Raw genomic sequence first — 25,311 nt, forward strand, 5'->3', positions numbered from 1 at the left:
TGTAATTCTAATTCAAAATACGGACTTGTACTCTTTATACTGATGCTTTTTCTCTGTAGGTTAACTGCATGCTGGTAATTGGTTTAGTCTACACGCGTCATACTAGTGGGCAGAGGCCATTCCTAACTAACCATAAATGTCACAGAAAAGACATATAATGATTGCAAAGGAAATTTAGCAATGCAGTTGCATCTAAGTCACACAGATAAGAGCAGAGTAAACCAGCAGAATTGCTAATTACACCGGTTTAATGTAAAAGATTTGTGTACATGTAACTGTTTTGTATCATACCTTTGCTGATATTCAATTTTACACATTCTGCTGTTTTGGCTCTCTACTCCAAAACAACAAACAGTGTCCATAAAAGAAATCAATACAAGCAGAGCTTCCAAGCAGTTTTGCAGCTTTTGGTGGATGATCCAAACTCCCTCAATCCATCGCAGGGCAATAATAAGCTTGGTACAATTAGGGCCTGTAGGTATCTAAAACACCTTCATCATCTCCTCTGCTAGGAGCAGCAGTCTCTTAAAACAACATCTACCAGTTCAAATGAGTCCAGCATCCACTCATATTTCATCACCTATTTTAGGTGACTGTAAATACCATCTGAGCTTCCTCTGTGACCTGCTTTCTGAAAGAGAAGAGCAGAAATGTAAAATATCACAAAATAAGGGCTTTATGTGACCTGAGGGCTGCAAGTATTCCAGTCCTTCCCCTCTCAAATTTAACCACAGGATGAATGAGACTAACAGCCTATTTCAGTATTCCCTTTTACCCATATCTTTGAGATTAGTTTCTATTAATTTCCCCAGTTTGTGGAGTAAAAAGAAAAGGAAGCCGTAACATTATTTCAACATGTCCCTCACCAACACAGGGTGGTTGAATTTTTTTCTGCAGTTCCTACATATCTGCAGGCCAAACGCCAAGGTTGTGGAGGACATTTGTGGGAGAAAGGCATACTGGCCTTCACATTTCAGGACATTCATCCACTAACAGTGGCCTTGAATTGAGGACGTCTCTCTCTAAGTTCTGAAAGAGATGATAGAGAGGAGAAGCAGGAATAAATGGGGGAACATGCACATTAATACAAGAAGAGGATGTCGAGAAGAAAAGGGAGGTGCAAATATTTCTACATTTCCCGAACTATTCACTGCCTCACAGACTGCCACTGATCCTGACTGAAGACAGATCTTAACTCTTCTCTCCCTCAGGATTTCAGGTAGTGTAAATATTCATATCAAAATAACTAGCTTTACTTTGGAAGTCTTAAAAATTCACATTAAATTCTTTGGAACTTAGCAGTTAAATAATGGCATAAAAGTTACCCAGGGGATGGGAGTGCTCATCTTTTAGTACAAAGTGTAGCCCTTAGGAAAACCCTGTGCCAAGGCACAGTGGTCAGAATGCAAGCCCAGGTTGGGCAAAACCTACACAGCCTGGGAGGGCAGAAAGTTTCCTCACCTGTAGGAAGGGTGCCTTAATCACCGGGATACCAGCTGATTTAAGAGCAGAGGACTGAGAATAGGCTGTGGGAGAGAATACACTCCTACTGATCCTGGAACTGAACACACAAGACAGCATGACTCTGTAGCACAGTGTTTTGGATGCTCAGCATGGGGTGTATTGGTTCAAGCCTCTGCTTTATTAGTATCAAATAACTACTGGATCAGGCATCCAGACTTTTCCTTTCCCAGATGACCAAAGTGGCTAGTAGACCAGAGAACCTCACAGAAACACACACATGTTCTCTCTCTCAAGCCTGAGAAATTCTTGATTGCTTGATGCAGATTCTGTTCAGGTACTTTCTGGGAACAGGAGATGGAGATGTCGGTTTGAAATTCTTCAGGCAAAAATGATCAGCTCAGCCCTCTTCCCTAGATATGCTCTGGGAGTATCAGCATCTCCAGGCACAGCAGTAAGAGATACCCGATTTGAAGGTCCTAAAAATGCTTAGGCATGAGCTAGGCTGCAGGGCATTCACCTCTGAATGATTCAGAGCAGTTGTGGAGCACTGGAAGGCTTTGAAATCAAAACTCCAGGATCCCAGAGGCTCCAAGCATCTCTAACACTGCATGGCAACGGGCTTTGAGGATGGCAGTTTTTGATTTAAGCATGTAAATTGTGGGTGAAGATAGATTTAAATGTCCAGTTGCTTTTGTTGATAAAATGCTTAACATTTCACCTGATGCCATCTTACCCTGCCTTTAATACATGTTTTAGGTGGAGGCAATGGAAATTTCTGAATTTAACCTGATATTTGTCAACAATGTTAGATTGATCTAAAACATGTTAATAAGAAGCACAGGTTTGTTCTAGATCCACATATAGAAAATCAGTTTAGTCCTGGGGTTGGTTTTTTTTCTTTGCTTTGGTTTTGTCCTGTAAAAACATGCTTGGAAAAAGAAGCAGAACAAGGATGGAAAATCTGCAGGTTCTGATAAGCCAGCAGAAAACCAGGGAAAATTTGTTGTTGTTGAAAACAGGAACTATTTGGGCTTGTATGTAAGATATAAGAGTTTACTCAAAAAACAGTAATTTACAAATCTAGCTACAACTTCCAAATGTGGGTTTACCTACACCAAGAACATAAAAAAGTCTACAGATCTCTAGTAGCCTTCAAGATACACCCAGTGAATCGCAAAAGTTCACCATGCTTTTTTCAGCAGAAAATAGTAGCACAGGAAGTTAAAGAGATAGAAAAAAGCTCAAAGCAGCACAGTGAGAAATTATTCTGTTTCACTCTCTCAGAATTGAAGAATAATTCTATGAAACTTAAGCAAATGCGGTTTTGAAACAAGTTTGGTCTGTGGAAACATTTCTAGCTAAAATAGTGCTCATCTGATGAAGAATAAATAAAAAAGCTGAGGACATTGAGAAGTGATGGGGAAGGGACAAATAATGCAGGTCTTAAAAAAAGACCCACTAGCTGACTGTACTTGGTCTCTGTGCAGTATTTTACCCATTACAGGGACACTTTTGCACTGTATTTGAGAGGGTGCAGACAATCTCCCACTAGCAGCTTTGCATTTTTTAAAAGAAGTGAAGAAGCAGTCATCACCTCTCTCTGACACTCATTTGTCTCAGGCTGCATCAATGGAGTCTCCCTCTGTGTCAACCAACACCTTCACTCTGGACCTTTACAAACAGCTGAATGAAATTTCCAAAGGCCAAAACATTTTCTTTTCTCCTTGGAGTATTGCAACTGCTCTCGCCATGGTCTACCTTGGTGCAAAAGGTGACACTGCAACCCAGATGGCTGAGGTAAGCTCTGAAATTAGCAGTATATCACCTTACAGGTGGTTCCCACATAAATTGCATTATTCGTCTGCCCATGGGGAACAGAAAGGAACAACATGGGAGAACAGTGACCTGCCATAACGTTGGGCACAGGAGATAACCCCACTCATGCTGCCAGCAGTCCAGCAGCTCACTGCTCTTCCACTTTATTTCCAAGATCTCCCTGCTCTGCACTACCCCTATGTTTAGCTTATGCTTACAGTTCCCAGAGCATTGCAAGTGGTCTGCCAGAGGGAAATTACTGACATTAGAGACTACTGCTGGTCTTGCTTGGAACTCTACCTTCTATTTTAATTGCCTATTGAACAGAATAATTCACCTGATAGAGTGCTCAAATAGTAAGGGACAGCTTTATTAGCAAAATTAATACGGAGATATGATAATCTAGATAAAGGAGTGCCAGAGATAAAATCACTGCTTCTAGACCCCAGCTGGTTCTGGAAGCAGTATATCTGCTTTCTCATATTGCATACCAAAGTTAGTAAGCTCTCCTGAACACATGTTGGGCTGCACAGGAGCAGTATAAATACCTTTGCTTGTGACATAGTCCATAAATAAGGTAATCCTCCCACAAATAATGAAGACATATTAGTACTGAAAATATGATTTCACTTATGTCTGTTTTAGCAGAACTTTTCGATCTTGTACTTTTTCAGGTTATATGCATTTACTTAAACATATAAAATGTATCATTTTACATTTCTGTTGCAGTAGAAAGACTCTGAAGTGCACTATGCTCTTTATTGTGCTTGGTCATTATCTGAAAATAAATTCCATGTAGCCAAGCACAAACTGACCATTTATCTAAATAAATTCATATTTGAGCCATGATATTGACTGACCATTTATCTAAATAAATTCATATTTGAGCCATGATATTGATCTATTATTAAGCAGCAAATGTGACTAAAGTCTATATAATAATGATACAGTTATAGAGACTAAATCAAGAGTAAAGTGTTGTCTTCAGTAATTTTTAATAGACTGTCATTAGGCATGACTGGTGAATTACCATAGAAAACTAACATGATTACATAACACTCGGGCACATTTATCTTCAAAAAACAAGCTGTCTTTATGAACATTTATCATCATCACAGGTTCTTCATTTTAACCAGACTGCAGGAAAAGAAGGTTCGTCTGAGACAACAAGGCCTTCTCTGGGGCGACCAAAGAAAAGAAAGATGGTATTTATTACAACAAAAGACTCAGAGAAAAAAATCTCTGGGAAAGGGATAGTTCATCACAACTACTGCTTTAGCCTTCTAACATTTTCTTGTCTTCAGTTTGTATCTACTGTCTCACTTCAGTAAGAACTACGTACAGAAAGAGAAAAAGCGAACAAGCATTTACATTACCAGGCCTTTAAAAGCAGAACTGAGACACTAACAGCACTTTGATTGACCCTTACACTGTGTTACTTGGTTTTAGCTGGTCTATGGCAATATCAACAAGTCAACTGTCCTAATGTGCTTAGGACAATTCTCTCTCTTACTAGCTTCAAGGTTTTTCTTCTGTAGTGAAAAACAGCTACTGCATTCACACCTGACTCCAGCCCTACCCAATTTTTTTCCCTTCCACCTTTTTCATGCATGGGCACATCAGGCAAACAAAATTCCCCTTTAAGCTAACACACGCTAATTCACCCTTGTTCATCAGCTCCCCAGAGACTTGCCACCAGGAGGAACTGCCCAGATCTTTTTCATCAAATGAACTCCCTAAGCACCAAAAAGCCTGTAAACTCAAACAAGCCATGCTTCGTTAGCACAGAAACTAAAAGAAAGCTCAAAGAAACTAGATTAGACAAATGGAAGTAAAAGCGGGGAGGAGGTCATATCTTTCTCTCTCTAGGTGGTAGGGGAGGAATCTTCAAGATGAATCATTACATCCACATTCATTTTAGCAACTCACTGACTTTCTGAGCTGTAGCAAAGTCTGCCTAATCTGGTCCTTCAGGCATTTCCCTGTATTACCTCTTCAGTCTGTTCCCAGTCCCTTGCAAAACCCAACCACTCCTATCCTGTGGCCTCTGGTTACCAAATTCTTTCCCAGGTGTCCTTCCTAGCAGCCCATGTCTCAGCATGAGTGAGAAAAGACCAGGGCAAGGAATGCCACCTGACCAACCTTATGACAAGTCACCATGAGTCAGTGGCACAGACTCTCAGTGTCTCACATGCAGGGCATGGTATGTGCCATGGAGGAGGAGACTGCACCCAAGCAGCTGGAGGGGAGCAGCTGACAGGTAGCAGCTTATTCCTCCATTAGGGAAGCAACAGCTGGCAACAGCTGGCAAGCAAGCTCATGTTCCCTAAAACCATCAACATTGACATCCAGGACAAGCTCCCTCCAAAATCCAAACAGCAACAGCAAAATTCATGTGAAAACAGAGAAAATCTAAATAGTTGATAAGTCCATGCCCTGAGATTAGTGTCTGTCAGAACGGAGTACCTCCTCTAAAGCCACAAGGCTGCCTTGATGGGCCCTTGTGACAGTGAAATTAGGCCTGACCATGACTGAAATGAGGAGATTCAACTTCCTGGGTGCACCATCAGCTGATGTCCCCAAAGGCCTACGCAGTACTGTAGAAATAGAAGATCGCCCTACAGACAGAAAATAATTTATCCAGTTATACATAGTGCTGCAAACATGCAACATACTCAAAAGAAGGGCTCCATCCCTGTCCAGGTTTTGTCTGGGATAAAGTTAATTTTCTTTCTAGTAGCTGGTACAGTGTGGTTTGGATTTAGTGTGAGAATAATGTCGATAACACACTGATGTTTTAGTTGTTGCTAAGTAGTGCTTGCCCTCAGTTAGGGATTTTTCAGTTTCCCATGCTCTGCCAGCAAGCAAGTGTAACAAGCAGCTGGGAGGGATCATGACTGAGACAGCTGACCTGAATTAGCCAAAGGGATATTCCATACCACAGAACGTCATGCTTTGTATATAAACTGGGGGGAGTTGGCCAGGAGGGGCCAATTGCTGCTTGGGTGTCAGTCAGCGGGTGGTGAGCAACTGCATTGTGCATCACTTGTCTTTTCTCAGGATTTTTTTCTCTCTCTTTTTGTTATATTCCTTTTCATTACAATTATTATTGTTACTATATTTTTTATTCTTGCTATTATTATAGTTTAGTTATTAAACTGTTCTTATCTCAACCCACAAGTTTTACTTCTTTTCCCCCGATTCTCCTCCCCATCCCACTGGGAGGGGGAAGGACTGAGCAAGTAGCCACATGGTGCTTAATTGCTGGCTGGGGTTAAATGTCAACAATCCCCTGAAATTGCTTTTTAATTAAAATGATCTGGACATTTTAAATAACGACAGCAGGTGCAACACTTCAGACAGAAAAAAAAATATTCTGTATCGATTGGTGTCTCTTTCCAAGGATCCTGAGCACAAGCAAGCTGAAAACATCCACTCTGGCTTCAAAGAGCTCCTGTCTGCCATCAACAAACCCAGCAGCACCTACTTGCTGAAGAGTGCCAACCGACTGTATGAGGAAAAGACCTACCCGTTACTGCCTGTGAGTTGAACATTTCTACTTAAGAATATTTTGACATTAAGAGGGATTGTCAACAGAGATGATAACAATTTTCCACGTGATAGCACTGTGGTTTCAGTGAGAACATGAGGACAGCCATACAGGGCTAGCCTTCCACAGACAAGAGGTCCATTTGTCTCCAACAGCGGTCAAGAGTTTAGGAAGCGCATGGGAACCAGGCACACAGTATAGTGATGCTTCTCCAAAACCTGCTCTGGTCACCGAGCGATCTGCAGCTCAGGGTCTTCCCGAGCCAGAGGGCACATCTACTTCATAGACCTTGATGAGCTGTTCTTTCATGAATCTGCAGACCTGCCTTTTGAATCTACCACAACCCTCAGCACCAGGAGTTCCACAGCTGAACTATAGGAAGCGCCTGTGTTTTTTGAGCCTGCTACTTGTTGGCATCATTATCGGTTTGTTTTTCCTCTAAAGGATGCTTCTCCATATTTCAGTCATCCTTGTCTCCTGTCTCTGTATCTTTTATACTGTAGCATTTTTGAGACCAGGGAGGCCAGTGCTGCCTAGAGAACTCAGATAATGGGCACACTATAGCTTTATACAGTGGCATTCTAATATTCTCTTTTTTGTTCCCTACTCCTTTCTTTGTAACTCCTAAAATTGTATTTGCTTTTTTGGCCACTATTGGACAGATTTTTTTCATGAAGCTGTCCATTATAGCTTCAACACCTCATTCCTGAACACTAATAATCACTTTCTCTAGTGTACCCTTCACTGGATCATTTATAAATGTTTTAATAAATATATATTTTAATGTAAATATTTAAACCTGTATTTTATAGAATAAATATTTTAGCACAGATCCCAGCATGTATTGCTGTGGCAGTCCAGTAGTAACAACCCTTCACTGTGAACACTACTTCCTCCTACTCTTGGTTTCCAGCCATTTAAATAAACAAGACCCATCTGTGCAGTCCCATGGATGCTCAGCCTTTGGTGAGAAATCTTACAAAATGCCTTTTGGTAATCCAGATAGACTGTAATGGCTTAATCTTCTTACTCAAATGCTTCCTGACACCTTCAAAAAACTCTAACAGGTTTGTGATTTAGGATTTCCTATTACAAAATGCTGTTGACACTCTTCCAATACGTCATGTTTAACCATACGCACACTAGAGCTATTCATTAGCCCCATACAGACTCACGAGTTTGTAATTACCTTTATCTTTGAAATCTTTTTAAATCATCTTACAATTTCTTGGAAGGTGCTTTTAAATGAGATGATTGTTCTTTGATCTTGGGTTTTGTTTTGATCTCCTGAGTAACTAGTAATTTGTCCTTCTGAATGCTTATTGCTCATTTTCTCCCTAATCTTACATACCTATGCTTTACAGAGAATCTAGAGAATTTCCTGCTGGGAATCTTCATGAACTGTTTCACAGCAGACAGCAATGCAAACCTTAATTCTGCTTTTCTGTCATGACTTTATTCTACCAGAACATTCCCTTTATACCTCCACTATTGTCTTCATAAACTCTTCTCAGGTTCCTTGCCTCTGAAGCAAACTAAAAGCTTTGTTTCAACTTTGTATGAGACTATTCTTGCCTCTTGTACTGAACTCTACATCATAAAGCAGGAAAAAGTATTTAAATGATATAATATGTCATTTTGATAAATTAAAAAAAAATTTGTGAAGAATGTTTGTTTCATGCAATATTTCAAAATTAAGTATTTGCACTTTAGATTTCAAACACAAAAATTTGAATTATCAGTTTCCTTGAGACCGAAGTTTGATCAGTCCTTACTTAATATTTAGCATAGAATGTTATCAGACCTTATTTTAAGGGTTATCCCATTTCAAACAAATTATATTTTTTCGATTATTTATTAGTAGATTGTATAATTTGTTTAAGCAATTATTTCTAACATTTTTATAACTCAAATTTAACTAAATAAGCATATATTTTCCAATTCTATCTTTCAGAATTTCTTACAGCTCATTACAAGCTATTACAATGCAAAGCCACAAGCTGTAAACTTTAAGACAGATGCAGAACAAGCCAGAGCACTGATCAATTCGTGGGTTGAAAATGAAACTGAGAGTAAGTACCACTCTGATGGCTTTTTTCTTGTCTCACTTTCAAATTGCAGGCATTTCCACATTTATTGCTCTTGCAGCCAAGGATCCATAAAAGATGGAAGCTCAGCGGGGGTGACGAGCAAAGTGCAGTTAAATAGCTTGAAGAATGCCTCTCTCCAAACCTAACTGCTGCTCCTTACAAGGTCTTTCCCTTGGTTCTTCATGCCGTAGCCTCTTCTGCATGATTTCTGTTCAGAGAGAGGCACAGGTAGATAGATACTGAGTGGCTCCACTCTGATTATGACGGTTTTACTTCTGCATTCTTCAGCTGCTTGCAACTAACTTCACAGAACATCCAAGCTATTCCACTTTAGCCACTATACCCACTTTCCAATGCCATTTACTAACGAAATTGCAATATATTAAAAAAAGATATAGAGATGCATCAAAATCCATTTTTACCATATGTACACCCTGAAAAAGGTACAGTAAAAGCCCCTCCCAAATGCAAACATTTTTGCTAGATAGGTAGGCACAGAGAAGGCACAATTACAATTGGCGAGTTACACATTCACACTGGAATAACAGTTCTATTTGTCTGATTTTGAAGGGAAAATACAGGATCTGCTGCCTGCAGGATCTCTCAACTCCCACACTGTGTTGGTCTTAGTAAATGCCATTTATTTCAAAGGAAACTGGGAAAAGAAATTTCTAGAGAAAAATACTTCTGAGATGCCCTTCAGACTGAGCAAGGTAAATTCCTTGTCTATATGCCTGTTGTCCTGTATCAATGTGTCTATTAGGGAAGAGCAAGAAACTTCTAAATATTACACCTGCATTTCGTATGTCACTGCAACGCTGCTCATAGCTAGGCAGATGGTATAAATTCAGTGAGAACTGTCATAGTGAAAATAAGTCAGCATTATCTTATTTATGCATATCCATGAGAATAGGATTTCCCTTCAATTAATAGCTATTTGGTATCAAAACACTTGAGAACACTGTGCTCACGTAGCTTAAGACAAGAGGAAATTTCCTGGAGCACCAAGATCCCATTTTCAAAAGGGACTGAGTCGCTTTTGAGAGCAATGTTTACACACCTACGTCTCTTTTCTGCTTTTGAGACACAGTCTATACTCTGAGTTCAAGGAAACTGAACCAGCTCTTCTTTCCTCACACACCCTGGGTGTTGCATGAAACCTCGGAGGGAATTTTCACAGGGGTTTGACTTTAGGTGAGTGTGTGAGAATGATGTATTCAGTATACACTGAGGGCACATTATTGAGCTAACAGTATTTCAACGATCATGCACTGACAATTCACAGTAGCTGACTGCATGCATATTTTTGGACTGTGTCAAAGGCAAGCAAAATTAGTTGTCAATGGAAGCAAGTATCTTGTTTGACATAGATTACGAATGCAAACACCTTTTGTATGCCAGGCAACGTGAAGCAATTCTGTTGATGATGTGACAGTATATCTGAAACCAACTATGCTACATGCGCGGTTTTAGGATCCTTCATGGTACATGGCTGTGGTGGGTTCACCATGGCTGGCCACCAGGTGCCCACCAAGACTCTCTATCACTACCCCTTCTCAACAGGACAGGGGGAGAAAAATGGGATGAAAAGCTCATGGTTTGAGGCAAGGACAGGGAGATCATTTACCAATTACCATCACGGGCAAAACAGACTCATTTTAGGGAAATTAATTTAATTTATTGCCAACTAATCAGAGTAGGTTAATGAGAAATAAGACCAAATATAAACCACCTTCCCCCCACCCCTCCCTTCTTCCCAGGCTCAACTTCACTCCCAACTCTTCTACCTATCCCTCACAGGAGTGCAGGGGGATGGGGGAATGGGGGTTGGGGTCAGTTCATCACACATTGTCTCTGCCACTCCTACCTCCTCACGCTTTCTCTCTGCTCCAGTGTGGGCTCCTACCCATGGGATACAGTCCTTCACGTCCAAATGGGTCCTTCCCACAGGCTGCAGTTCTTCACAAACTGCTCTGGCATGGGTCCCTTCCACAGGCTGCAGTCCTTCGGGAACGGGCTGCTCCAGCGTGGGTCCCCCATGGGGGTCACAAGTCCTGCCACAAAACCTGCACCTGAGTGGGCTCCTCTCCATGGGGTCACAGGTCCTGCCAGGAGCCCGTTCCAGCGTGGGCTCTCCATGGGTTGCAGCCAGGTGGGCACATCCACCTGTTCCAGCATGGGGTCCTCCATGGGCTGCAGGGTGGATATCTGCTCCACCATGGTCTTCAGCACAGGCTGCAGACGAATCTCTGCTCTGGTGCCTGGAGCACCTCCTCCTCCTCCTCCTTCTTCACTGACCTGGGGGTCTGCAGGGTTGCTTCTCTCACGTTTTCTCACTCCTCTCTCCCAGCTGCTGTTGCACAGCAGTTTTTACCCTTTCTTAAATATGTTATCACAGAGGTGCTACCAACATTACTGACCGGCTCAGCTTTGGCCGGTGGTGGGTCCGTCTTGGAGGTGGCTGAAACTGGGTCTGCCTGACATGGAGGCAACTTGTGATGTCTCCTCACAGAGGCCATCCCTGCAGCCCCGCAGCTAAAAAAACCTTGCCACATAAACCCAATACGTTGGTGCACAAAGAGGGTTTAATTCACAAGGTACCCAATAGCAAAGGCTGCAAACAGATAGCCTTTTGCGTGCAAATGTAACAATGTAAAGGAGAGAGTCGATATATTAATAAAAGCTCTATGAACACAATACAGCATAGGAGTTCAGACTATTGGGTAATCCAATTCCATTTGGTAATCTGGTCCTCTGTGTTTTGGGGAAGAGGAAAAGGCAGCATGGGTCACAGAAAATATGGTTCAGAGGCAAAGTGAGACAATCAGTATTGCCTGGAAGGATAAAATAGGCAAAAGAGTTGATGCCATCCAGGGGAAGAAAGTCAACATTCCCCTCCCGCCCAAATCAAGGCCCTCACTCCAAAAATGTAACCCTTGGGAGAAAACATGAAATACTTACAGTAGTTACTTGCTTATCAAAGCTAACCCCTTTATTTTAAAATAAGAAGTACATTATGTTATTCAGTTAGCAGGTAGATAGCATATGTGTCTATGCTGAATTTTGATAATGATCCCAATGACTTTGAAAAGGGGTTGTATGTGATACTGTCCAAAGGAAAGGGTACCAAGTATCCAAATACTGCCGAGTCCTGTACTTGTTTACATATTTTTGCTTTCAGTTCAATGAAGAAAATTAACTTTATCATCCATTTTAAGGAATGAAGTAACACTATTTTTTATGTCTGATTTTTTTCACAGACCAAGACTAAACCAGTACAGATGATGTTTCTGCGAGATGAATTTTTGATGCTCCATGAAACAACCATGAAATTCAAAATCATTGAACTGCCATATGTGGAAAATGAACTCAGTATGTTCGTTCTCCTACCAGATGACATCCATGATAACACTACTGGTCTGGAGCTGGTAAAACTGACCTACTGTTGCATCACATATACTATGAGACAGTAACAGTAACAGATGAAAAGAGTGAGGAAGAACGAGCTTCAAAATCAGGGTAGAATAGGTTCTGATGCGTGCATACTTCGTTTCATAAACTGTAACACCATGATTTCTCAGCTTAGGATTCAGGGCATCTGATAACATTGCAAACGTAGTATTTTACTTAAGGATACATCTAAAAACTATGTCCACACACCTGTCTTAGCCTATTTTGTGTCCTCTTTTCTATTGCCATAATAGCACAAGGAAAGCAAGGACCAAATCTGAATCACCTTGCCCTGCAGTTGTCTTCTCCTGAGGGCTGCATTAATTCATGTTTATGACATTTGCACCCGATACTTTGTGGTGAGGTTTCTCATAAGCGCTGACTACCCTGACCCAGAAGGTATCAACAGCCACTCATGACCACACCAGGATAAGTTTCAGATTCTAAACAGATCAGGGCAAACATCTTTTTATTTGTACCTGAGGTGCCATGTGTTGCACTTATTTACTACTACTAAGAGAAAAGTTATCCATATACACACATAGCAGGTGCCTGTTAATATCGTTATGAGTCACAGATTGCAGAAAAGCAGTATTCTTCACACCAGAAAAAAAATAATGAACTACTCTGAGGGTTCAGGCCTATACCTCACCACCTTTAAGAGAATAAACAGCAGCATAAGTCACTTGGCACTTTGCAGGATCATGCCCTATGAACGTGGCGCACATTCCAGCTGTACCCACTGCTGGTAGCTGGGCTTTGTTTTACATGTTCTTGATGAGCGTTAAGACACTGGTGTGTGCATGTCTTGTCTCTGTCCTTTGCATTCCAACTATTTTCTTCCTCAACTCATTGCAGGTGGAAAGTGAGCTGACCTATGAGAAATTGACTGAATGGACCAAATCAGCCAATATGATGAAAGCTAAAGTGGATCTGTACCTGCCTAAGTTGAAGCTGGAAGAGAATTATGACCTTAAATCAACTCTGAGCAGCATGGGGATACAAAATGCTTTTGACCCAGTTCAGGCTGATTTCACAGGGATGTCAGTGAAGAAGGATCTTTTCATCTCAGAAGTTATTCACAAAGCTTTTGTAGAGGTCAATGAAGAAGGTACTGAGGCAGCAGCTGCCACAGGTGTCCTGGTGCTGAGATCAAAAGCACCAACAATGACTTTTAAAGCTGACCACCCTTTTCTCTTCTTCATCAGACACAACAAATCACAAACCATCCTCTTCTTCGGCAGGCTCTGCTCACCCTAGTCTCAGTTACTCCTTGCCCTGCAGAGCAGGAGACACTCAACCTTGCCAGCACAGAGGCAAACACCAAAACCTGAAACTCCTGCTGTAACTGGGGGGAGCGGGACCTGAACCCTTTCTCCATCAGACCACACACCCCAGGGCCTGAGGCACAGCTCCTCCTGTACCGCCCTCCTACCCTCAAGAGACAACCACGGCGGTGCCAAGGGGAGCGCACGATGCCTGGCATCCACAGAGCAATCCTGGTTGTCTTTCAGACCAGACCATCAAGGGTAGCTCTGTCCTAACCACTATTAGCTATGGCTTTTCTATCCCTTTCCCTCACAGCAGTGTCTATAAATGTATGCTAACGCAGTCCCTTCTCCTCACCCTCATGACTAGAGCCCCTGATCCAGACGTGGTCTCAGCACTTACTCTCAGCCCTCAGCAGTTAGTCCAGATCCTGTTTTGCCCTTGATTAGGTCCTTGCACTACAGCTGGAGGCAGACCCTCCCTCCCCAAGGCCTGCAGCCATCCCCTTGCCTTCCCTCCACATCCCAGCTGTAAAGTCTTCATCAGCTCCCAATTTAACCTCAAATAAGCATCACATCACTCCATTGATTCCCTAAAAAAAAAAAAAAAAAAAAAAAAAATACACCTCTATAAGGGCTATAGAGCCCTTATATATACTCTATATATATACTCTATATATACTCAGACCCTCAGGTATGTGAGGAGGGGCCAAGCCCCGACGGTCTCCAGCTACAGCAACAGCTTACTTTTGTTCAAAACAACCCCCACTTCAGAAATAATTATTAATACTAATAACAACCCCTCACGGACTGCAAGTGTTTTCTGTCCGCTCTGCCACAAGAGGGAGGCTGAGGTGAAACCCCCCCAGCTGTGGCGAGGCGAGGCCTGCGGGGATATAAAGAGAGGGGGCGGGCAAGGGGGGCCCTGTGATGGTTCCCCGTGGCTGTGGCGGACATTTTGTCCGGAGGGGCTGCGGCGCTTCGTCGACAGCCACCGGGGAAACGCCGCAGCTGCCGGCTAGCCCCCGGGGGCACGGCTGAGGCGAGCGCCGAGCTCCCGCCCTTTCCCTCAGCAGCGCCATATTTCCGGGGGAGGGGAAGGGCCCCGGCAGGACGGCACCGCGGCGCCCGCTGGGGTGAGTGCGGCGGCCCCGTTGTCCTGGAGATGCCGTTGCCGTTTCCTACGGGAAGCTTGCGCTTGTGGTTTTTCTTGTTTTTAAGAAGTAGAGGCTGCGTGGCGTTGCTTTTGTTATTTTTTTTTTTTTTTTTTTTTTTTTGGTTCCGTGACGTGGTTTCTGCTTCTCGTCCGCTGGAGTCGCAGTGATGCGTAGGGAACGTTTTTTGTGCGCAGGGGGCACGGGGACGCCCCGGCAATGTTCAGTTTTAGCGTCTTTTTTTATGGTGCCAGGTCCAGTGCGGGGGCGGAGGGAGAGTCTTTTCGCCCCGGGGGGGTGCCCAGCCTGTGGCTTTTTTGTGCCGGAGTCTGCTAGGACGGCGTCCGATCTGCGGGGCTCCTCTCGGCCCCTGCTGAGGCCCGGGGGCCGCCAGCCAGCGGTGGGGGCCGGTGTCCTCCCCCGCGTCCCGTCGCCTGCTCGCCTTTCCCCTCCAGAACGCCCGCGTTGGTTCGGAGGGTGGGCAAAGGGGGTGTCCGTGCTGCAAAGGCGGCTTCCTCGGCGGCGATGGACGCCGCCCTGAGTTCCCCCTCCGGCTGGGCTCGAAACAGCCGCCTTGTGACTCCGCTGAGGCAGCTGGGCCCGAGGTGGGGCGGCATCCGCACAGACGGGCCGCTGATCCGTGTCGCAGTCGTGGTGGGATGTGTCTCCTGGGCTGCAGGCCTGGGGGAGAGCTGCGCCCTGCTCTGGACGGGTTCTCCCCCCTTGGTAAAACTGGTAGCTGGGAAGAGACGCTGCAGTGTGAATGCAGACTTTCTGTCCATAAAGAGTGCCCTAAAGCATAGGTGTCTGCTGCTGAGAATATATGCTTCGAATTCACGGTGGTAGGAACACACAGGGTCCGGGCATCCAGAGACCTCCAGGCGAGTGCCTCGCTGCTGACCCGCAGAGCCTGCGGGGAGACCAGAGCGAGGAATGGGTTGCTGCCAGCAAGCCCTCTGATCGCCGAGGGGTTTGCAGCAAACCGTTTACAACTGGCTGACAAATAGGTGTTTGTATCATGTGGGTTTTGTTCCTTAAAGTGCAGTTGTGTATTGTCTCCAAAACTGCTCTGATGAGAGGGGTATCAGCAGTTAATGTTGCTATTTCTGAACTGCAGGGAAAGCATGGATAACTGTACAGATAAAACTCCTAGCCTTGTGTCCCAGAGGTTGAAATATTACTTAGTTTGGTTAAATGCACTGATTTTTCAGGTAGGCAATTAGCGTGAGTTGCGTCCTTTTGTCTGTGAATTCTTGCCTGCCATGGAAGCCCTACAGAAACTTTCTAGATAATAACTGCTTGCTGCTGTCATTATTCCTGTGCATTTTGACCTCCAGGTCAAAAGTCCTTACTGCTAGCAATCTGCAGGTATTGGGACAGTAGGAAAGTTCTTGTCTTCACCGTAACCAACACAAACTGAAGATGCGAAGTGCCTCCTACTTACGCTGTAAAGTACATGTAGTTAAATTACTCGTTTCAGACAGAATTGGAGGATTGTTTCCATCTAAGCTTGCCTTTTTTTTTTTAACCCCAGTTATGGGAGAAGAGAAATGGGAGGAAAGTTGCTACTGTTTATAGCAAAGCTACTAGCAAGAAATTTTCTTGGGGGGAAGAATGATGCATGCAGAAACTCGTTCCTTCCACCTATTTGAGATAATGAATCAGTAGTATGAATTGGGTGTTGGTTTTGTATTTTGTAGCAACACATCAACACTAGGCACTGCCTTAAGGGAAGAACAAAACACAGAAATTTCTACTACCAGCTGATATCTTACCTGTAGTTAACTTAGCATTCTAGTATTTATTGCTTCTTTTATAGGTATGTCGTTTAATCTCAGGTTAGTTAACTATCTACATAGCTGATGTATGTAGAGTATGACAGACATCAAGTTACACATATCAAAGGGTGCATGTACAGTAAAACCATAAGAAGGTTTTTCTTATTGTGTGTGTTTCCGTGTTGCAGGCAATAAAATGGAACTGAAATGGACTTTGATTTTTCTTTGTACTACAGCAGGAAATTACAGTAATTTGTCATGCTAACCAAATAACATTTTTTTCTTTTCTTTTTAATCTTGTAGGTCAAATCATTCTGCTGACTTCTCCCAGACTGGCTGTTAGGTTTAAAGCACAGCGTGCACACGTATAAACAAGCTGAAGGTAATACTGAAGATACAGACTTAGAGAAGGTAAGAGTTTATATCCGCCATTCTGATGCCTAACTCTTTGCTCTGGCTTTCCTATAAAGGCAAGTAATTGTCTTTGTGAAGTCAAAAGAGACTTGTTTTAATAAGTCCTAAACAAAATATTGTTGTATCTGATCATCTCAAAAGATGTAATATTATTTACCCAGTGAAGAGTCTAATGAAACAAGTGGGAATTGCTGTCTCCGTTACAGGTATGGGATTGAAATACAAAAGCAAACAATAAATCCCTAAAATAACTCAAGTGCCTAGTATGGGATTTAAGGTGCTTGTTACACCAAATCAGTTTTTCAGTGAGTTGATAATTTTTCAACCTAATTATGGCATTTGCTGCATAGTTTATACTGGGAAACGTAAAAGGCAAATAACTTGTGAGCTTGTATTCAAATAAATTTGAGCCATTCTTGTTTTGTGTTTTTATCTCCCAAGCTCTGAACCATGGATAGCCTCTGTGCAGCAAATACCACTTTTGCACTCGACCTCCTAAGAAAGCTGTGTGAGAACAGAAGTGGGCGGAATCTATTCTTTTCTCCTTTTAGTATTTCTTCTGCTTTGTCCATGATTTTGCTGGGTTCAAAAGGTAATACTGAAGCCCAAATAGCAAAGGTATGTCTAAATAAATTTAGTGTATTGAATGTGATGGGACCATATGAGCAGCAAATCTGTATTATAGTTTGTGACCTGCACTTATGCTAAACTATTACTGTCATTCTGGTCTTGGAGAGCAGAGGTCTTTGTTTGATATGTATGTAAGCAGTACCTGTTTTTAATGTTTTTATTAGGGGGAGCTTACTTTGGTATGAAATTAAGAGGTTTCTGGGTTTTGTTGTGTGGGGGGTTTTTTGTGGCTTTATTTTTTTGAGACAGAGAGAGCTTCCTTCAACATGTCATTAAGAGGTACCTGGATTTTTTTGTAGGTTTAATGAATCTCTAGCTACATAAAATATTTTCTTCTACTTGGGCTTAATATCAGATTACACGTGTTTTGAAAGTGTAGCCAGGCATGTTAAAAAAATTATTAAAAATGTGAACATTGCATGTGTGTCAGAATGGTAGCTGCACCTTGTTTTTTTTTTAAACTTGCTCAGGTGGCAAATACTACTTGGTGTATTTTTTACATACACAATTGACAGTATTAAATGCATAATCAGTCACTTTTGTATTATGTTTGCCTCTTTTTCACAGTGGAAGAGGAGTATAAACACATATTTTGCTTTCATTTAAATCTAAAAAGTTTATCTAATATTGTATTATATTATTGCCATGCTTGGAGATAGTCAAAAGCTGTCTGGACATAGTCCTGGGCTACCAGATGTAGATGGCCCTGCTTGAGCAAGGGGGTTGTACCAGAGGTCCCTTCCCACCTCAGCCATTCCTTGATCCTCTGATGCTTGGCTTAAGCGAAGGAAACTAAATATTGCTGACTCTTCTGCTCCCTAATTTATTACTTGTACAACATCTGGCTGGGTGCATCATATGTCACTTGCATGATAAGCTCCAGGTAGAAGGTGTGGTGAGAAATCTTCTGGCTTCAAGTCACAGTTTTTAAACCTAAAAGTCTTTAAAAAAACCCAAAAGTTGTACTGAAGCAAGTGTGTTTAGAGAAGGCATGGACTCTGCTGAGGATGTTTGTCTTTCTACAGGTGCTTTCTCTGAACAAAGCCAAGGATGCTCACAATGGGTATCAATCACTTCTTGCTGAAATTAACGATCCAAACACCAAATATATACTGAAAACTGCTAACCGACTTTATGGAGAAAAGACATTTGAGTTTCTCTCGGTAAGTAACCATTAAATTTGTGGTGTTTTTCAGTATAATGTACTTGCTACCTGTTTCCTTTGGAGGCCAAAGGCAGGCTTTGGGTTTTACTTCCCAAATGTTCTAGGCTGAGACATACCAATGCAACAGATTATGTCAGAGCCTGGTATCTGAATTTGGTGGAGAAGCTCTTTTTAGATAACCTGTGATCTGAATGCACAACTGGTGCAGACCACTATAAAATCAACTCTAAATCTTCATGGCTCCATGATCCATTCATATTTTTGGCTGTGAGACAAATGGTCGACATATCTCTCTTCCCTTGATAGTGTGTAAATAGGAGAAAAAAGAATTGTTAATGCTCTTCAGCATGGGCAGTATTTCTTAGTTTTTCTGTTATGTAAGTCATCCAGAGATCATTCTGAGAGGAGTGCGTGACTTCTAATATTTTCCTTATAAGAAGATCTAAAGAAAGATAATAGGTATTGTGTTACACATGTGCCTTTAGGTGCTTCCCTAGAAGCAAGATGTAAGGCTTTGTGGTTTTGTTTTTTTCCTCTGGGAGTGATTTACAGTGATTCTTTTTATGAAGAATGACAGTTTCATTTGTCTAGCAGATAAAAATTACATGGATTGTATTCTAAAACTTTGCATCTGTGTAATAAAGATCTAACTATATTAAATCAGAGAGGAGGTATGTTTTTTCCTCTCTAAGAAAGATCAGTTTACCCTCTGAACTAAAAGTTTTCTATTAGTCTGGGAGGTTTGACATTGTAAGCTTCTCTCCACATAAATTTCAAAATCATATGTTTGCTCTCTGAAGCACCCTTCCCCTCGCCCCCCAAAAAAACCCTAGTCACATCATTTCTCAATTAAGTTATGTAGAACTTTGTAGCACAGTAAACAAGCCATTTAACTTGACAACATACAGTGGACAATTCCTAGTTCAGATAGGTGGTATAGAACCTAATAGGAACATGTTAGACAAAACTTTAATGGCTCTATATGAAGCTGGGGGAGGAAAGTGGGCAGATTTTCTTGGTGTATTTAAGAATCATCTGTGGCTGAAAGAGTAAAATACATTGCTGAAAAGCTGTTCTGAATGTCCATGTTAGTCATTTATAGAGTTGAGTCAGAAATTCTACCATGCTGGACTAGAACAGACTGACTTCATACAAGCTTGTGAGGATTCCAGAAAACAAATAAATGGCTGGGTAGAGGAAAGAACTGAAGGTGAGTATTTTGCAAAATGCCATGGTGTATTTAATGGCAGCCATGGCTTGGGTAAACAGCTGTTTCAAGATATAATATTGTGAATTAACAAAACGCAAACATTGAGCTCTTGCTCTGTTTGGTATGTAATTCTCTTGTCTATTGTGTATTAATTACAAAGTAGATACTATATTAGATAAGTTTGACATGTATCTAATTATTTAAAAATGTGGTGTTTTTTCTATGTATCATAAAGGTAAAATTCAGAACCTGTTGGCAGAGGGGATTCTCAGTTCACTGACCAGACTTGTGTTGGTGAATGCCATCTATTTCAAAGGCAGCTGGGAAAAGCAGTTCAACAAAGAGAGAACAGCAGAAATGCCGTTTCAGATTAATGAGGTAAGATGTGCTAAAATGCTGACAATACACTGTTACTCAGAAGTACTCTGAAATTAATACATTTAACTCTGAAGAAAAAAAAAAATCAAGCAAGCACAAGGTCACCCTGGGTAGGCTGTATGAAATTCCTTGTAACTCCCTCCCTTTAATATGAACACTCTTTGTTTAGTTTCTGTTAAGTTTCATATGATTACTAGAAACTTTAATATAACAATTAAGTATTTCTTTCATTCTGTCTCTTTTTTTCCTTTTATCCTTCTTGTTTGAGAGAGGTAGCTTTCTACATAGTTACAGAACTTAGAACTGAAGAAAACTGAGAGAAGCTCTCAGGCTATTTAAGTGTTGTGAACAATTTCACAGAAGTCAGTGAACTTGATTATTTCAGCATAAAACTGGTGTGGATAAGAAAAGAAATTTTCCTTTGGGTTGTGTAGAGCACTTATACATGTACAGAAACTTATGAATATAGGTCTTCAGTCAGTGCTTTTTTGCTGCATTTCTACTACTGAACTGATCCAAAATAAATAAACGAACAAACAAAATAAACCAACCCTGCTTTGAAGACCTCTATGCTATACTTTCTTGCTTTTAGAAGTAGATCAGTGCTCTTGAAGACTTGGCTACTATAATTAGCAGGCCATGGCTGCCCCTCAGTATCACCTCAAACTCTGAGTATGCCTCCGCATGTTATTAACAAGAACTGGTAACATGACTTCCTTAACTCACTTGCTTAAAACAAACACTATGCAAAATTGAAGCCCTCATGCCTGACTTCCCCAGTGATGACATGTATCTAAGAATGCTTGAAACTTCCAATACCCCCCTTCAGATAGGGAATGTTACTGCTTACCCCTTACTATCTACTATAGCACTTCAGAAACCACTGGACTGACTTGGTTCCTGACACCTTGCCCTCTCTCTGTTGAAATGTGTTGAAAAAGCTAAGAGGCTATCCAGATACACTATTCAATTTTCTTTTCCTTGGACCAGCGCAAACCTAGGACCAGATTTTAAGATGCAATACCAACAACATGCAGTGCAGATGGGTAATCTGCCTTTTGGCTTGTGATGGAATATTCTGTAGTGCTACCACATGTGGAAGGTTTGGCATCGGTTTGCTACAGAGATGTCACAGAAAACCCAAGCTTACAGATTTGCGTAGGATTCTTTCCCTCCTGAGGAGGCAAGTTCAGTGATATTTCTGTGTTGGGTACTGTGCTATGGTGAGCTCATGGCCTAAATCTTAATGTTCCTGAAATAAGGCCCGCCTAGCTCTGAGATTACATTTTCCTTTGTAAATATAAAGTATATTATATATCTTTTTAATATTAGAGTCTTTGGGATCCAGATAACTATTGGAGAAAGTTGTAAGATGTAAGGTGGGGAAATGCTGCCTTGGCTCACCCAAGGAACTCAGACAGGCAAACAACTGCAAATCTCTTCACTTGTAAAACTAAAGGGATTAAGTTTGTATTGTCATCCTACTAATGACTAGCCACTGATGAGCTGCAGAAGTGTGTGAGTAGGCTCAAATGAGGAATTGGAAATCCCAGGTGTAACCTGAAGTTTTAAGCTAGTTGATGTTGCAATCTGACCAGTAGCAAAGAGTTGCTTTAACATCCCAGGAGTCTTTCCAGCATCCTGTGACATTATTTCTGTGACTCTTGCACTTCCTATGACTTGCTGGATGATTTTCACACGCTGCGTGGCCTTTTCTTTGCTTATCCATCCTTTTCATGTGTTATTGCTGCTGCAAAATAATTTCTGCCATGTTTGCTGTGGACATTGTTTCGATGGGCTTTACTTTAAAAACAAAAACCTACTTGCATTGTTATCTCATGAATGTAAGGGAGAAAGCAATGAAACTTTCTTAAATGAAAAGGGGGAAAATAATGATGTAAACAATAGTAACTGATGCTCCATGTGAAAATGGAAGGAGATAGAGAATTAAATTGAGAAGACACATCTCTCCCCTCCTTACTGTCCATGTGACTTTTAAGAATTCAAAATAGTGCTCTCAGTTTCTTGGCATTTTTAGTATATTTTTTAAATATTTTAGTTCCTCTTTGTTACAGCATTTGGAGCCACAGGGACTAAAAATGAAAGTACCTACATTGAAATTACTATGTATTCATTCAAAGCCAGGAACACAAGCCCTGTTTCTCAGCAGCTCTGTTTAGTGCTTGTCATTAGTTTATAAGTGAGCAAATATGTATCCTTGCCTCTCTGCCTTAAAGGAAACTTCACAGACATTTCCACACTAGTAATTAAAATTAAATCTCAGGGATACTTACTTCTCACCTCTTGCTTTACGAAAGACAGTGGTGGGGGTGTACTCTGTGGTGTGTTTAGTGGTGGGGGTGTACTCTGTGGTGTGTTTAGTTCTCTAGCCAAACTCTAAAAAGCCCTAACTGGATGCCTGCTTTGCATTTTCAGACTAGCATACTAGCTCAGTACTAACTATTGACATATCTTTATTCTTAGAAAGAGACCAAACCTGTGCAGATGATGTTCAAGAAGGATAGATTTAACATGACCTATATTGGGGACTTCCAGACCAAAATCCTTGAGCTCCCTTATGTTGGTAACGAACTCAGCATGATCATCCTGCTCCCCGACGCAATACAGGATGGATCCACTGGCTTGGAAAGCGTAAGTTGATGAGCTAAATGCAAAGATGGTCTGTATCCTTCCAGGGAAGAAAGTTTTGATATTGCATATAGACCTACAGTTCAGTTCCAAAGCTGTTATGTCATTGGTGCTCAGCACTAGCTGAAATGTCCCTCACCTCTCTGCCCCCAAAGTGATTGGCATGCCTTGTATCACCACTGGTCAAGCTGTGTGCTGCCACCTTGGCCTGAGGCTCCAGAAGGAGGCCTGACCCCCTCCTCAGGAGCAGAGGTTAGCTGTCATTATGGTGAAGGCACAGTATGGTGAGCATCATACATGGTGAGAAGGGATCTGGGGGAGCTCTTAGGAAGTCCTATAGCTTGTCCCATCCATCTTCTGTTCTGAACAGGTGGCAGATTCTCTGGGCCACCACCTGGAAATGGGCTCAGAGGAAAGTGTATGATCTCTTCTGGAGACATGATACAAGTTTTAGTTATTCTCTGGACAAGGAATTTATTAACAAGGTTTTTTAATGCTGACTGCAAAGTGCCTTGTGAGCAGACTTTTTCATCAGTCTGTCAACCTGAAGGAGGATGCTTTGGTTAAGAGACAGAAGAAGTGGTTTCAGTTTCTTTGGGACCTTGTCATCAGTTCTTTTGTGCCTCTGCTTCCCATATGTAAACAAAAAAACCCTCAATCTAACATGTTTTATAAAAGTAAACTGTATGTGGAAGGGACTGATCCTTATTCTGTCTACCAAAAAGCATATGGGACTGATCTTAGCTGGGGCTGTAGTCTCTAGTGAGAAGTGTAACTTGCACTTTTGGCTTGAGAAACTCTAAACCCTGGAAAAAAAGATGCATGTTATGCATGATGTAAACAAACACAGTAATCGCTACTTATGGCTGTGTAAAACTGATTCTTTTCTCATTTTAATGATGTAAATTTGGGGTTTTTCTTCAGCTGGAAAGAGAACTTACGTATGAGAAGCTGATAGATTGGATCAATCCTGAAATGATGGACTGTACGGAGGTGAGGGTGTCTTTACCCAGATTTAAACTGGAAGAAGATTATGATCTGAAACCCCTTCTGAGCAGCATGGGAATGCCCGATGCGTTTGATTTAGGGAAGGCAGACTTCTCGGGAATCTCAGCTGGCAATGAGCTGGTGCTCTCTGAAGTGGTTCACAAGTCCTTTGTGGAAGTCAATGAAGAAGGCACTGAAGCGGCAGCTGCCACAGCAGGAGTGATGATGATGCGCTGTGCAATGATCGTTCCAGAATTCACTGCTGATCATCCCTTCCTCTTCTTCATCCGGCACAACAAAACTTCCAGCATTTTGTTCTGTGGCAGATTTTGCTCCCCCTAAAAAGGAGATGCCTTGCCAGAAGAGCTGCCATTACATGCTAACTTTCTTTAGAATAGGGCTACTCTTTTTGCATCAGTTGTCTTTCAGCTGTGCCTGAATCCACTTCTGTGGTCTTCATTTCAGGCTTGGATAGAATAACAGAGCTACCTAGACATACACAGCAACTGCTGTTTAAAACAGCTCTTGCCCTGTGCACCTGAGTGCAGTTGTCTCCAACTTCTTCCTGACACAAGAAATGTCCCTCTTGCTCAGTGAATGCTTCGTCTGTTCTTGCAGTTCCCATTGCAACTTCACTTTTTTGTGCCTAGCAGGCAGTGGTGAGTCAGGCAGTGACATCCAAGGAGGGGAATAAGTTAATTTTGTTTCTGACAAGGCTGGAGCACATCTTTAGCTGCCCTCCACCTTTTTCCTCTCATCCCCAGTCTTTCCCTCCCTTCCCTCCAGACTCATCCATTTAATGTTTTGATACATTCCCCAGAGATGAAAGGAGTCTTTGGCAGTCTGTTCCATGTGTTGCTAAGCATCCTGACTAGACAGATTTTTTTATAATAACTGGACAAGCACATGGGCAAGAATGGAAATAAAAGTATGTCTTTGTACCAGGTGCCCTTATAGAGTATTCAGGGGGTGAGGATCATTGTTTTATCACCACAGGACACCTGGGTTTATTACCTATCACCTAGTTCTAGTCCTTTAACAAAGAATGTAATGAAAAAGCATATGGTGCCTATGCAATATTGAATGACAAAGCTTTAATTTTTTGCTATTGTGATATATTTTTTCCTATTCATAGTCTCTTGAACACTTTATTTTAACTGAATAATACCAAAGACATACCTTTCCTCATGCAGTCGTTTGGTTTGCTGTTTCTGTTCCTGAAATAAAAGAACTAAAATGCTGTGGTACCCTGTCTCTTTTTTTTTCCAATCATAAATTATGCATTTCAGCTGTAGCATGAAGAAAACAA

The 25,311-nt window shown here is 41.8% G+C and overlaps 2 protein-coding genes across 5 annotated transcripts; both read left to right on the forward strand.

The window, feature by feature from the left end:
* Positions 1 to 921: 921 nt before the first annotated feature.
* LOC126048581 (heterochromatin-associated protein MENT-like) lies at positions 922 to 14,459 on the forward strand. Of its 3 annotated transcripts, XM_049823762.1 has the most exons (8): positions 922 to 1,219; positions 3,085 to 3,261; positions 4,398 to 4,484; positions 6,683 to 6,820; positions 8,784 to 8,901; positions 9,490 to 9,632; positions 12,180 to 12,347; positions 13,228 to 14,453. In XM_049823762.1, exons 2-8 carry the CDS (start codon positions 3,094 to 3,096, stop codon positions 13,627 to 13,629), a joined length of 1,224 nt encoding a protein of 407 aa, XP_049679719.1. In that variant the 5' UTR covers positions 922 to 1,219; positions 3,085 to 3,093; the 3' UTR covers positions 13,630 to 14,453. The 3 variants fall into 3 exon arrangements, with proteins under 3 accessions (XP_049679719.1, XP_049679720.1, XP_049679721.1); XM_049823763.1 differs by lacking the exon at positions 3,085 to 3,261 and having other exon boundaries at positions 13,228 to 14,459; XM_049823764.1 differs by lacking the exon at positions 922 to 1,219 and having other exon boundaries at positions 13,228 to 14,456.
* Positions 14,460 to 14,570: 111 nt separating this feature from the next.
* LOC126048584 (serpin B6-like) lies at positions 14,571 to 25,249 on the forward strand. 2 transcript variants are annotated; one of them, XM_049823771.1, is made up of 8 exons: positions 14,571 to 14,773; positions 16,873 to 16,980; positions 17,425 to 17,601; positions 18,639 to 18,776; positions 19,871 to 19,988; positions 20,224 to 20,366; positions 22,851 to 23,018; positions 23,940 to 25,249. In XM_049823771.1, the coding sequence occupies exons 3-8, from the start codon at positions 17,434 to 17,436 to the stop codon at positions 24,342 to 24,344; spliced, it is 1,140 nt and encodes a 379-aa protein (XP_049679728.1). In that variant the 5' UTR covers positions 14,571 to 14,773; positions 16,873 to 16,980; positions 17,425 to 17,433; the 3' UTR covers positions 24,345 to 25,249. The 2 variants fall into 2 exon arrangements, with proteins under 2 accessions (XP_049679728.1, XP_049679729.1); XM_049823772.1 differs by lacking the exon at positions 14,571 to 14,773 and adding an exon at positions 16,148 to 16,243.
* Positions 25,250 to 25,311: the final 62 nt, after the last annotated feature.

The sequence above is a fragment of the Accipiter gentilis genome, chromosome 20, assembly GCF_929443795.1.
Source record: "Accipiter gentilis chromosome 20, bAccGen1.1, whole genome shotgun sequence".
Lineage (NCBI taxonomy): Eukaryota > Metazoa > Chordata > Aves > Accipitriformes > Accipitridae > Astur > Astur gentilis.